This window comes from Tinamus guttatus, unplaced genomic scaffold (genome assembly GCF_059628265.1).
Source record: "Tinamus guttatus ecotype Peru unplaced genomic scaffold, ASM5962826v1 Tinamus_guttatus_pri_ptg000332l, whole genome shotgun sequence".
Classification (NCBI taxonomy): Eukaryota; Metazoa; Chordata; class Aves; order Tinamiformes; family Tinamidae; genus Tinamus; species Tinamus guttatus.
In genome coordinates, this window is record NW_028288866.1 from 1,880,062 (window position 1) to 1,894,588 (window position 14,527).

A 14,527-nucleotide genomic window follows, 5' to 3' on the forward strand; every position below is an offset into this window, starting at 1 on the left:
CCTAAACAGCTGCCCTAAAACCTACGGAGTCCAATTTGGGACTGGAATCCATTGGGTTTCAGAGCCTATTTCCACGTCTAGGACATGCTGGGGAGTCTAGTGTACATCACCCCATGCTTTTGGAGGCTCAGAGATGTGAGGGATTTTAACAGGAGTTTTGGGGAACTTAGAAGATAGACTGGCTCCAATAGAGACAGGGTTCCTGTCTCCATGGTTTGTGGAGTCACCAAGGAGCGACTCCGGACTTAAGTCTGACTCATTCCCTGAAGACCTTGCACGGATTCCACCCCAATGGAGCTGCCGTAGCCAAGTGGAACGGATGTGGACGATACCCTCCCTCTTTGCTAACTTCCAGCAAAGACGGTCCAAAAGGCAGGATGGGCCCTGTGGGATCGCACTGCCTTCGAGCTCCAGGCCGGGTCCAACAGGCCCCGGGCCCCCTTGTAGCCCTCGTGGTGGGCAGCGAGGACCGTGACGCTCCCGGCCATTCCTGCGTGTCCCAGGTCTTTCCGCAGCAAGAGAAGAGCTGGAGATGAAGATCTGCAGCCACCGGGGGCCCGGAGCCACCACAAGAGAGCAGAGAGCGAAACGCTCCCACTGCCCTCCCGGCTTTGGCCAGGCTGGACCGGGGCCGCGGCGACGGGAGCGCTCCGGGGACGGGAATTCATCAGGAGGCGCCCACCTGCCAGGCCGGTATCTGGAACTAAACGGAACCACCCGCTGCCGCGCGACCTCCTGCCCTCCGGAGCAGCCCGCGGCTCCGGGCGCCGGAGCAGCCTCCTGCGGAGCCCGGCTCCACGGGGACGGCCGCACGGGGACGGCGCGGAGAGACGCGGGGAGGAGCGAGGAGGCAGGTGGGGCCGGTGACCGCCTGGGACACGGCGGTAAGAGCAGAGCACCCAACGGGCTGGCCATGGTGCTGCGCGTGAGGAGCTGGACAGCAAAAGACACTGGAGCCCTTTGGAGTCCAACCCCGCCAGGACTCTCCATACCGCCCGGCTGGGACGTGGCTCGGAGCGGACACACGGATGCAGCGGTGAGCGCTCATTAACAGCCCAGCATTCCCATCCTGCTCGCAGCTCCTGCAGGCCACAGCCCAGCACTGCCCAGGGCTCCAGCAGGGAGAGCCACGGCTGCCAAAAAACATCACAGAGCCCAGAGAAAACATCACAGAACCAGGAAGCCGTGGGTCTTAAAAATACCAATCCTCAGATTAAGGTGTAGGATTAAGATCTTAGTTCTTAAAGAGATGGGGGGCACGTGCTCTTTAAAATGCAGGACTAGATTCTAAACTCATGAAGGGGCTCTGGCCCTGGGACAGCCCTGGCTCGGAGCCGGACGGCGCGAGCAGCGACGTGTCCCTGTCCCTGTGCTGCGGCTCCCAGGTCTCCTCCCGGGGCATCCGCACCATGAGAGGCCCCCAAACAGTGGAAAGGGAAGAGCGGCGCCGAGCGGAGCGCGGCCGGCAGCGCAAGGTGGGGACGTCCCACGAGGTCCCGCACACGTGAGGACGGGCAAGGCGGCTGGCGCCCAAGGCTCTGTGTTTCCAACCAGCTCCACCTGCTTCTTCCTCGCCTGAAACGACCCTCCTCATCCTCCTCGCAGAGAAAGGCAGCCAAGCATCTACATTACTGAGGGGCTGAAGTGTCTTGAGAGAGAGGGCCCGACCTTGGGGTTCCAGGTCCACAGGATGTCCAAGCGTCCACGATCCTTGGAAGGATTCGGGTTTGCTAAAGTGGCCCATGCGCCCCGGATGCCTCCTCCTCTTCCTCCTCCTCCTCCTCCTCCTCCTCATCCTCCTCCCTGCTGCCTCGGCCGGCTCCCGCGGAGCCTGGCGCCCGCTCCGGCCCCGCACGCCGGCTGGAGCAGGACACGGAGCCGGCGCGGTGGGAGCTGCCGAATCCGGCGCCGGCTTTCGGGGCCCGGGGGGCGGCCCCCACGCGGCTCCTAATTCGGGCCGGCTTTGCGCTCAGCTGCGCGCTCTAATCGCTCATTAAAGCTTTGCCATCACCCGCCAGCAGCTGCGAGCGGCCACGGGGCGCTCCCGGCCCCGCTGCCATGCGGGACGGTCATCGCGTGGCACCATCCAGCCCTCCCCATCCCAATCCTCCCGGGCGCTTATTCCCTCCTCGGGAAGGGGCTGCAGCGCGGGGTGCCGCTCCGCTCCTCACCACCTCTCCCACTCCCCTTCTTGCAGTTAGGCCCCCAAATATTTCATTACTTGTTCCCCCTCCCCTCTTGTTCATTCTTTTCTTTTTTTTTTCCCCCCTTCCTTTTCTTTTCTTCTTTCTGAACGAAAAAATGTTATTTGGTGCCTCCTGAGCCTTGCCGCCTGGGCTCGGCGTCTGTATCAGCTGGAGGAGCTTATGAGCCTCGTCTCCTCGGATTTAGACTGAAATTTTGATTTTCTGCCGCGCTCAGATAATGCGGAAATCCTGTTCCCCGATATTTACTGTTTATCAGCGCGGCGCAGTTCCGGGGGGAAGGGAATCCGCGTCTCGGCGCGTCCCGCGCTCCCGCCGCCCCCCTGCATGCTAATGGCCGGGCCGCGGAGCTGGAGCCGCCGCTGCCGCGGGAAAGCGGATCCCGTGAGGAGCATCGGCGGCCCTGGCACGGAGCAACCGGCCCCACTCCAGGGCTCCGGATCACCCAAGCACCCTCCAGCTTCCCGGAATTGGGATTGGGAAGCGCCGGGGCCAGGAGCGCCGTGCCGGCTCCCTGGCCTTGGACAGAGCCAGGCCGCCCATGAGGGCCTGTGGTGGGTGAGGAAAATGGGAAAAGGAGGCGTTTTGAAAATAAATAAATAAAAGAAGGGGGCACAGGCATGGTGAGGGGGCCGGGAAAGGCGCTCGAGCTCAGCCAGGCGCTCTGCGCGCTGCTCGCGCTGCTCCTCGCGCATAAAGTGACTCCGCTTCTTATGGAAACAGAGAGGCGGTATTAAAAAAAAAAAAAGAAGAAGAAGGAGGAAAAAAAAAACCCAAGACACAGAGAGCTTCCTTATCTCATGGAGACAGTTGTCAGGAATCACTTTGACTGAGTCGTTTTGTCTCCATGCTTTTTCTCGCTGTCAAGCAGGCCTCAGGACATGGATCAAAGGAGAGGCGCCGAGCGCGCGCTGAAACTTCTGATCCCTTCGCGGAGCCGCCGCGCGAGCGGAGACAGCTCCGCTCCACATCAAATGGGAGCGGAGAGGAGCGGGAGCAGGCGGGAAGCGCGAGGGGGAAGAGGAGCTGCGAGAGGCGGCGGCGGCGGCGGCGAGGGAGAAGAGGCGCTGCCTTCGCGCCCCGTCCTCGCTCCGGCCGCCTGGGGGGAGCTGGGGAGCGGAATACTGCCCGGGATGGGCGGAATGCTGCCTGGGATGGGTAGGACATTGCCTAGGATGGGCAGAATACTGGCTGGGATGGGTGGGATACCACCCGGGATGGGCAGGACACTGCCTGGGATGGGCGGAATGCTGCCTGGGATGGGTGGGATACCACCAGGGATGGGTAGGATACTGCCCGGGATGGGCGGGATACCGCCCAGGATGGGCTCAGGCTGAGCCCTGTGCCGGTTCTCCGGGTCCATTCCCACCCCGTTGGCACCGGCTCTGCTCCTTATCCTCGCAAGCTCATCCCCATGATTTGCCCATTTGTGCTGAGCGAGCAGCTCCCCCCTTTCCCCCTCTCGCTCCTGATCCCTTCGGGGGCTCCGACCACCAAACATCCCCGCATCACCGAGCGCGTCTCGCCCCTGCATTTCTGCTCTCTGCCCCCGCAATCCTCTCGTGCACTGGGTCTCTCATGCACCAGGCCCCTCGTGCACCGGGGCCGTCGTGCACCGGGGCCCTCGTGCACGCTGGCACGCGGGGACGCCATCCGGATGGATCCTCTTGTGGCAGTCGGCTCTTTTCAGCCCCCTCTGCCTCGTGTCCCCATCCTGCTCCTTCCGTCCCCGTTCGCTCCCTGCCGGTCCCCGACGCGCTCGGCCGCGCGTGGCCCAACGCTCCCCTCGGAGCGCCGGCCGCGCTGCGGCACCAACTGCTGCTCTCTGCTTTGCTGGGTCTGCGCTGCCGGCCCCGTCTCCCGCTCCCTCGTTACCGGGAATGCAGGGCAAACCCGGCTGGAAAGCCCGGAGCCTCCCTGCAGAGGCGCTGGAAGGGGCCGAGCGCCGGGGCGGCCTTGGCGCCGGGCCGGGACCCCGCGCGGGCAGCGGCCGTGGAGCAGAGCCAGGGAGAGCGGCGGGATCCGGGGTCTCCGCGCCAGCTCCAGGACACGCTCCCAGCCGCGACGGCCCCGGGACGCCCTCGGAACCTCCTCTCCTCTCCCCAGACACCTTCCTCCCGCTGCCATCACTCCCGCTGTCCTCCCCATCCTCCTGCTCTATTTCCGGAGCTTTCTCCTTACTCCCCTTCCCCCCGGTTTTCACACTTGGGTTTGGAAACCCCAAGTCCCAGCAGGGCTCATCCGGGATCCACTGGATCAGATTTCTGCTGGATTCAGAGGCTCAGCACCCAACCGGTTGCTCTGCCACCCTTCAGATCTCTGATATTTTAACCTTTAAAGATCCCTCACCTTTTTTTTTTTTTTAATGCTGGGTATCCAAAGCAATTAACACAACTCCTTCAACCTCATCTCCTACATCCCCCCGTTGCACCAAGGGCTAAGAGCCCTTTCTGCAAACGCTCCTGCGAGCAGGGCCGGTGGCCACGGCTTGTCCAGCTCCAGTTACGAGCCAGGGAGGTGCAAATGGTCTGGCACAAGATACAGTTTCACGGCAGGGCAGAGATTGACAGAAAACGTCTTGGCCCCTCAGATGTGAAGCTGCCCCTTCCCACCCCGCTCCTTCGCTCGCAGGAACGGAGTCTGCAGGAATCAGGCAAATAAATAGGGCTCTGCTTTCACACGAGAAAAATGTTCCCTTTTCGCCTTGCTCCTCGCAGGGGCGTCTAACTGACAAGAGCAGATGGGCTTTGTTTGGTTAGATTAAAGAAAAAAAAAAAGAAGTTTAGGGGAAAAAACTACCAGCTTTGCTGGGACACGCGGGTTAGAGGTTTACAGTGACGGAGCTGGATCTGCCACCGAGGGAGGGAAAACGCCAACGCGGCCCCGGCGGCGCCAGCTGCGCCCGGAGAAACCCGCAGTTTGTGTCCCCAGAGCCGCCTCTCCAGCCAAAACACAAGGGCTGCTCCGGGCAGCACCTGGATGCGGTCCTGGGAATGCAGCGCCGGGATGCAGCCCCGGGATGTAGCACTGGGATGCGGCCCTGGGAATGCAGCGCTGGGATGCAGCGCCGGAATGCAGTGCCAGGATGCAGTGCCGGGATGCAGCACCAATATGCAGTGCCAGGATACAATGCTAGGATGCAGTGTCAGGATGCAGCCCCGGGATGCAGCGCTGGGATGCAGCCTCGGGATGCAGCACTGGGATGCAGCCCTGGGAATGCAGCCCTGGGATGCAGTGCCAGGATACAATGCCAGGACGCAGTGCCAGGATGCATCCCCAGGATGCAGCGCTGGGATGCAGCCTTGGGATGCAGCACCGGGATGCAGGGGGCTCGGAGCAGCGTCCCGGCGCATCCCGGCGCCCACAGCAAACACGCTGCAGGAGGAACGCGTAGGGAAGCGGCGGGAGCAGAGGGATGGAAAAGGGTGGGAGAGACAAGCAGGAGGCGAGGTGGGAAAAAAAAATAAAGCCCTCGTGTGGGGCGGCACCCAAGAGCGTCGGAGGTTAAAGACTATTAGAAGAACATGTCCCTACACTAAGATAAGCCGGAGAAATGAATCCTTATCCGTCCAAAACCAACCCTTTAAAAACCGAGCGAGAGAAGGGTCTGCTTTCAGGGAAACGGGGAATCCTTAATGCTTCCTCCCTCAGCAACTGTAATGCCAGGATGTTCCCAATCTGCTTTGAGGGATGGAAAGATTAAGAATAATAAAAAAATTGCAATAAAATATGTGTGAACGAGGGGGTAATTGTGGACAAATGCAGCATTCAAATTCATTTTTCAGCTCTTTTACACACCATTTCAATCTTATTTTCTGCTTGTTAATGAGATCTTGTTGGTTGGGGTGGGCACGGCTGCCCAGTATCGCTTGGGTAATTGCACATAATTTTCTGTCTACTAGTGATTTGCATCAGATTTTTTTTTTCTAATTCTTTGCTATTTAAACCCCTTCCTCCCTTTCACCCCCTCCCCACCAAATCTCACCCTCTCCTCCCCCTCTCTTTTCCCCTCCCCTTCTCTGGCCCGGCAAGGCTCATTTTGAATGCTTATTATAGGCACAGTGTCTCCGACACAAAAAAAAAAAGGAAAAAAGGGGAAAAAGTAAAGAAAAAATGAAGAGAAGCAGACGGGCAGGATCCGTGTGGCTGCGTCCGTGGAATGGCTGCGCCATGTCCTTCCCCCGTGCCAGCTCTGCCCCAAAATAAGGGGGGTGTCACTTGTCCTGCAGTGACGCGGGTGTCACTTCCCCTGCTCCAGGGCTGGGCTGGCACTTTGGTGCATGTTAACACCAAATAGACCCTAGCTCGGAGCCTGCCTTGTGTTTCCAGCCTCTCTCCGACTGTCAAGAAACGGTGATAAATCCAGGAGCAGGAAAACCCGAATCCAACCTTCGGTCTCCGGTCGCGGCCGCGCGAACACAGGGCTGAGCGTACGGCCATGGCGCTGGGAGCGAGCGATGGAACAGAATTGTGGAAAAAGAAAAAGCCTGTGAAAGCTCTGAGAAAATTAAAGCAACAAATATGAGCTGGTGAACGAGTTTCTCTTGGCTCTCGATATTTCTGGAATTATCTTAATCTCTGGGTGATCCTGTGGGTTTGCTCAAAGACTCAAAGGTCTCAGCAATAACACGTTGTGGAAGTGCAGGAGCTGCCTGAGCGCAGCCTCCAACGCAGCCACCCCAGTGTGTCCCCAGCACCGCGCTGGCCCCGCACCGGTGACAACAGCGAGTCCTGGGTCACGAGTGGGTTAAATCAGGAGGTGAAGCTGGGGAAGGCGAGTCTGGCTGCCCATAAAGAACAGCATTTTGCTGCTTCTTTCAACCTGTGACGCAAGCAGGACACAAAATTGTGCCAAATGCTAAGGGTCCCTTCCAAAGGGCTCTCCTGCTCGTCACCTCCCAGGCGAGCTGCTGTCCATCGAATCCTTTGGGATGAGGAGAGCAAGGAACTGCTCCGGGCCTGGTCAGCCACAGCGCTTCATGAGCTACAGAACCGTCTGCTGCGGAGTGTTTGCAATAGGGTGCTCTCCACCTGGCTGGAATTACCCTGAGCTGACCATTACACGGAGCTGTTTAATGAGAAACCTGGTGTCCCTCAGTGAGGATTCTCCCACGAACACATTGGATTTTCAACCCACTCTGTCCCATCGCTGTGAGAAAAGCTGAGACAGGAGCCAGCAGGAGCGTTTGCTCCGACCCCTCGGAGGAGGAGGAAGGGAGCCCGCGCGGAGCCGCGATGAAGGGCGGGCGATGACGGGACGGAACAGCTGGAAACGCCAATTCCCGACAGACCGCGCTGCTTGGCAGTGCCAGGGAAAGGCTGAGGAGCCGGGGGGAGCAGAGGCTGCTTGTGGGAAACGCTCGAAGGCGCCGGGAGCAAAAAGCGCCCCGTAAAGCGGCCGGGACGGAGCCCGCGTCCCCATGGAGCTCGGGTGACGTCTCCAGCGGCGGCGGCTCCTTTGGCGACCGGGGGAAGGGGGGACGAGCGCGTGCGCGCGCGGGGGGACCGTAATCCCCGTCTCTCCTCCGCGGGACGGAGACCCCGCGCTGCCTCCTCGGGGGTGTCAGGTGGCAGCGCCGCGGCCGGGCGGCGGGGACACCCAATCCCCGTAACCGGATAGCGAGGCCGGGGCTCCCCCGCGCTCCCGCCACGGAGCCTCCTCCGGCTGCGGCGCGGGATGAAACCGGAGACGCGGCTGCCCCCGGTCGCCAGCGTTTCACGTTCCCAGCTTCTGCTTTCCTACCTCCTTCCCCGCGGTTGGAGTTTATCCCTGCAGAAAACCAGGTAGGGAGGCAGGAGGGGCGTTGATTTTATCTGCAGCACTGCAGAATAGCTGCCTTATGCACAAATAAACTGCACCGAACAACCCAACTTCCACCCTCTGCACTGGGTCAGAGAACACTTCTAGGGGTTCTTATTCCCACTATTCGGAGTATTTCTCACATCCTTCCACTAGGAACAGCAGAGGCCTTAGAAATCCAGGAAGGCAGCCACGTAGGTGAATGTAAAGCACTCGGCAAATAACCCGAGTTGGTCTTTCTAGGCACAAAAGAAATGGAAGAATTTATATGCCGGTATCTTGGCCCTCGCACGATGAGAAGCATTAGGAAAATGGGAATCTCCCTTTCTTGGGGGCGCAAAGCTCTCTTTTCTTCAGCACTACGAGATAATGCATCCTCTCCTTCCCGTACAAAGGGCTTATTGGCTCAGGACTATCTCCCTGCAGCCTGAGCCTGGGGCAGGGTAATTTGGGATAGGGATAAGGCCGGGAAGGAGCATTGGTCTGGTCATTTCAATGAGCTGCTCATTCAGAGAGCGGCACTGGTAAGAAGATGATGAAGCTCCAGAAATGGAAATTGCCTGACGGACTTTCATGCGCCTAAAGCTCGTGCCGCTTATCGCGGGGATCTCACCATGATCGATTCCACGGCGCTAAATTGCACTGGCGATAATCCGGATTAACCATGCGCCCAGACTACGGGACCTGGGTCCGCTCCGAATTCCGCCCCGCAAGCTGGTGCTGCCGGCAGCCTCCCCGTTCCCAATGGATCCGCTCGCGAGAGGATGCTGAGCCCCATGCCAGCCACGGCTCCACATTTCCTACCTTCAGCCCACTCTAAGCTAGGAGGGGATTTTTATCCCATTGCAGAGAAGCTGCAAAATTTCTCCCTTTCCATTGACACTCCATGTTTGCCTTCACACTTGAGAGACCACAAGCTATTGGACCTTAGAAATCCATACAAACCTCATCCATGTCCTCGTTTACTGGGCTCCTCTCTAAACTGTTGTAGCCTTTTCATTTCAGCTGCCTGCCCAATTTCTCCCCACAGTTTCACATTTATTTTGCCCTTCCTGTCTTAAATGGTGCCGATGGCCACTCTGAAACCCCGGCCGCGGCGCCTTCATTCGCTCTGCTCCTCCACAAGTGACAGTGAGCAAAAGCAAAATCCACCCGGGACCCGCTGCGGGCCGGCACATGCCGCGGGAATACGGTCCTTGCTGATTTGTAGCGCACAATATGTGTTTTGTTCCACTTAAAAGCAAACGCGTGTTTCAAAGACAGGTTATGTTAAGTAAAGCAAAGGGAAGACTAAGGGCTCTCCCTAAGGAGGAGGCACAAAATGAGAATTTCTACTGCAGGTGACAGGGAGTGGAGCCATTGCAGGCTGGCACATCCCGCCCGCGACGCTCGGCGCGGAGCCTGGCGGCAGCTCCGCTCGCTGGAGGGGTTTGGGATCCGGGATGAGCGACACCGGGAGGCTGGGGCTGCCGCCCGGGAACTCGGCATGCGCCAGCCCCTCGGCAAACGGATCTGCTCACATTAAACCTCACTGGCACGTCTCTACCCCGTGGAAGGCCATCATGAGCAGAACTGATTACATAACTCTTAGTTCCTTGTATCCAAACCCCACATCGACACATCCCAGCACTTTGTGGGAGTTCAGATCCATGGGGTTTTCACAGGTCCAGACTGACTTCACCAAGATGGTCCAAGCTAATCTCTAGATTAGTGACTCACAAATTATGGACGACTCCTAAAAACCCCACAAAAAGTAACTAAGAAAATCAAACTTGATGTCATTAAACTAAAAATTGACAGTCAAAGGGCACTCCTGCAATGGTTTTTTTTTTTTAAGGAGGATGAACAGCAATGCCCCAGGTGCCAGTGTCTGCAGTCACAGTGTGCTGTGCTGAACACAGGAGCTAACGGGGTCCACGCGCTCTGCAGTGAGTCAGGAGATACCATGGGTGAACGCATCGACTAATTGCCTTAATGAGGCAGCCGCCAGGCTCACGGCAATAACTCCATGAGTCCTAACGCCCTGCGACGAGGCTCGCGCTGCTCCCGGAGGGTCTGGAGCAGCCGCGCGCTCCCAGCCGCAGCGGGAGGATGGAAGCAGCTCACGTACCTGTGGGGAGAGGCCGTTGCTCACGGGGTTCATGTGGTTGGCGGGCGCCGCGGCGTTCATGAAGCTCTCCGAGTAGCTGGAGAAGCCGTGCCGGGCGCCGTAGGCAGAGCCGCTGTCGGCGGCGGCCGCGGCGGCGAGGCCGCCCTGGTGCATGGTGGAGGGCGGCAGCGGCTGGGGCCGGTGCACGGTGCTTCCCCCGTCTGCAGAGAGAGCGATCGCGGTGAGACGGGCCGGCCTCGGTGCCTTGTCACCCTTGTAAGCCGGGTGAACACAAACGGCCCATGGGGCAGCGTATGTGCAGTACAAAACACGCAAACACCCAAAGATGAAACATGCAGATTTTCGCTCAATTTCCTCCGGACAGAAGCTGTAAATTCTTTGGTAGAGGCTGAAGCCAAAGACAACTGGAATCAGCAAGAGCCCTTCCACTAGGCTCAGAGCCGGCTCCCAGAGGGCAGCCCCAACGTACTTCGCTCCAGGAAAACTGTTCCTAAAGGAAATGCAAGGACTGGTGCAAACTGGTCCTCAGTAGAGCCCCATACGGAATTTAGTGCATGGCACAGGACAGCCTGTATCACACTTGCTTTGGATTGCAGGCTGCTGCGCTCTCCATTCCAAAGGCGAGTGGAGTATCAGGAGCTCTGAGACATGGATGCAGCAGCGAGGACCCCAGGGCACAGAGCAAACCGCGTTCCCTCGCTCCTAGCAGAGGTGCCTGGAGTTTGCACTGACCCAAGACCAAATTCGGCCTCCCATCTAGAGCAGCTGCCACCGAAGGGTGACACGGAGCAGGCGGAGAGGAGCAGGGCACGGGCGCGGGAGCTCACCTTGGGAAATGGTGGTTGTGGGGTAGGTGGAGTCCGGCAGCTGGTACGGGGGCAGAGCCGGCATTCCAGCGGGCGGGAAGCCCCCCGGCAGCAGGTGGTTGAACGCCGCAAGCTGGTTGGCGCCCGCCTGTTTGCGCCACCTCGCTCTTCGATTGCTGAACCACACCTGGCACGGGGAAAGGAAAGAGCAGGGGTGGTCACCGCGAGCTCGTGTGGTCACCATGAGCATCCCAGACCTTGTGTGGTCACTGCCAGCTCGTGTGGTCACCACGAGCATCCCAGACTTCGTGCGCTCCTCGCGAGCTCATATGGTCACCGCGAGCATCCCAGAGCTCGTGTGGTCACCGCGAGCATCCTGGAACATGGGTGGTCACCACGAGCTCGTGTGGTCACCGCGAGCATCCTGGAGCTCGTGTGGTCACTGCGAGCTCATGCGGTCACCACGAGCAACCCAGACTTCGTGTGCTCATCGCGAGCTTGTGTGGTCACTGCGAGCATCCCAGAACATGGGTGGTCACCGCGAGCTCGTGTGGTCACCATGAGCATCCCGGAGCTCATGTGCTCATCGCGAGGTCATGTGGCCATCGCGAGCATCCCAGAACATTGGTGGTCATCGCGAGCTCGTGTGGTCACCATGAGCATCCCAGACTGCGTGTGCTCACCACAAGCTCGTGTGGTCACCGCGAGCATCCTGGAGCTCGTGTGCTCACTGCGAGCCCAGGGGAGCTCGTGTGGTCCCTGCGAATTCCCAGCCCAGCTCAGGTGGCGGAGGCATCAGGTGGAAACGCGTCCAGAAGCCAGAGGAAGAGATGGGGAACACAGAGGGAGGAGGGGAGCAGAGAACGTCCGAGTGACCGGAGCGCTGGCCAAGGGCAGGCTCAAGTCACCGCGCGCCCTTGGGAGCGTTGATCTGCTCCTGGGTTTCCTTTCACCACAACTACTCCCTTATCAGCTAGGCATATGACAAAATCCATGCATTTAATATTATGAAAAATTCGGATATTATTAAGGACTCGGGAAGGTGCCTATGGGCAGCAGGGCGAGAGGAGGAGGAATAATGTGGCTTGTGTATTCCGAGAGAGTCCATTGCGAGGAGATGTATTGCTACCACCTGGCCATTCCGCCCTGTTATCTGACAACTATGTGAATTATGCTGAAGGATTAAGCATCATCATAGCGACACGGCTGCACTGTTAGGAGGGATAAATAGATAGATTAGCATCATGGTTTCTGTGTTAGACAAGCTAAATAGATAGAAGCAGACCGGAGGGAATACGGGGTTTTCTCAGCCCCTCTGTGTCGCAGCAAATCACTGCTGTCTGTATGCTGAGCCATGTCCTCCTCGCAAGAGGCACTGCGGCATGTGCTGGCGCTGCGCTGCAGCCAATTTCAATCTCCGGGCATTAAAATAAACCTAGTATTAATGCATGTGCAAAGCTGGGCTCATGTTTCCTACACTACTGGTTTACCTGGGAGACTTGAGGAGAGATTTTTCTAAATGCATTTGTCTGCCCTGATGTGTTTTATCCTGGGCAATCTCCCTTCTGGATAGCGGGAAGGGGTTCTCAAGCTGTCTCTTGGGCTTGGTTTACTTTATTTAATCGGAGAGGCTCTCAGGACCGATTCCTGTTTGGGGTTGAGAAGTATGCGGATAAGCTTTCAAGCCAGATGAGAATGCAGCTGCTGGACTTTGTGAGGCCTAAAGGGCTAGAAAACATGATTAAATTTCACAGCAACAAGAAAAAAAATGGAGCAAAAATCAAGAGTGTAAAGCATTCAGGGAAAAAAAATCCTGCATCGGCCTTCCAAGCTGCTCAGCATCAGATCAGAAGCTGGGGTTACAAGGGTTTGAGGCACTGCAGCCCTGCGAGTCTCCAGGTCTTGTGAATCAAAACAAAACTGCCTTCCCTAAACATGCTGGGGATGGGGCTGATCCTCAGCGTGCTCCAGATCCCGGAACGAGCGGCTCTAGCCTCTAAATCGAGTTCCCCTGTGAACGGTCCCTTCGTTCCTCTCTCCTTTGCGCCCCTGTGTTCGCTCTGCGCCTGCTCCTGCCCCGTTGGCCTCATCCACCCGCCGGGACGCGGTGCCGCCTGCGTTGGGATCCGTGTCCGGCGGCGCTCCGTGCTCCGCGCTCCGGCAGCGGGAAGCGTGGCTCTGGCTGCACGGACCAATGCGTGCACCAGGGACGGGAGCAGGGCGGCTGCGACGGGAAGCGCGTGGGCACCATCCACACGGGCGCTGGGAGCAGCCCGGTTCCATGTGCGACCCGCTGGCGACGTCTGTGCAGGCGGGGAAGGCTCAGCCCTGGGCTATCCTGCACGGCATGCTGGAATCCACATCCTCGCACAGCAAAAACAAAATAAAATGCAATAAAATGCTGGCAAAATAGGTTAGATGCCCCTGCGAGAGGCACCCCAGGCCCGCACGCAGTGCAGCCATGTGGGTCCCGAAACCCCTCTGAGACGGCTGGAGCGCAGGCGTCACGTCCCGGGCGCCGAGCGCGGCTCCTCCGAGAGCTGCCCCTGTTCTCGGAGCTCCTGCCTGCGCAGAGCAGCCCCCGAGCACCTTCCAACGCCTGGGGAAGGGGCCAGCCCGCATCCGACAGGCACCGACCAGCAGGTCAGAGCCCGCGCCAAACCCGGGGAACGCGACGGGAACCTGGGGCAGAGTTAAGGACAGAGAAACGAACGGACAGCGAGGGCTGAAACGTTTGGAAATTTCTTTATACCGTCCAGCACGGCGTCCAGGCCGTGACAGTTTATAGGAGCACCAAGCGACAGAGATGAGTAAATAACAGCGGTCTTAGCCTCTCGTTTGCCCGATCACACCACTCGGATGGTGCTGTCCCCCGTTTCACTTCTACACACACATACGGATAATTCCTGCTCTTCAGGGAAACAGGCTCCTTTCACACCATTTGCTTCCACTTCCCAAGTTAAGGAGGACATGAAAACCTTCAGACCATTTCTGTTCACCAGATGGGAACGTAAGGAGAGGTACAAATCTCCAGGGAAAAAAAAAAAGACCTAGTCCCTGGCTGGAATAGCCTCTGCTGCCAAAATAAGGCCTCGGTGCTGAGGAGAGCATGTAGAATTAAAATAACTGGAGAGAAAAATGTACGAGTGCAGGACGCGGGAAGCAAGGAGAATTTGGCCTCTGAGAAAGTGAGAGCCACTCCAGTGAATTCTGACACTGCTCTGACGTTAGAGAGGGTGGGAAAGGGCCCCCTTACAACCCAGCGCCAGATGCTGGCAAATCCACTCGGGATTAGAAGTTTAGAAGAAACATGTGGAGAGCGATGGCCGAGAACGGGACAGGTTCCTCCAAGAAGGACCCGTGCGGACTCGGGCTCTGCCCGCGCTGCTGGGCGGTTTCGTCCTGGCGTTTTCGTCCTATCGTGCAAACGCGGCTGCAAGTCCCCGATCTTCCACCCTGGCCTGTGCACAATCTCCTTTTCCTCCAGGTTTTATCCCCTTTTGCCCTCCTCCAGGCCCAGCTGGGGATGCTGCCGGTACGGAGGCAACGCCAGGCAGCGCGGTGGGATCCCCACCGTGCCGGGAGCACCGAGACCTTCCAAAGAATC

The 14,527-nt window shown here is 58.5% G+C and overlaps 1 protein-coding gene across 5 annotated transcripts in view; it reads right to left on the reverse strand.

The window, feature by feature from the left end:
* PAX7 (paired box 7) overlaps positions 1-14,527 on the reverse strand; it is an 80,518-nt gene that overhangs the window by 18,717 nt on the left and 47,274 nt on the right. For all 5 annotated transcript variants that reach the window (XM_088529611.1, XM_088529609.1, XM_088529606.1 and 2 more), the window contains exons 6-7: positions 10,942-11,107; positions 10,115-10,314 (exon numbers count right to left, since the gene is read on the reverse strand). In XM_088529611.1, coding sequence (XP_088385737.1) covers positions 10,115-10,314; positions 10,942-11,107 — 366 coding nt within the window. The remainder of the gene's footprint in view (positions 1-10,114; positions 10,315-10,941; positions 11,108-14,527) is intronic.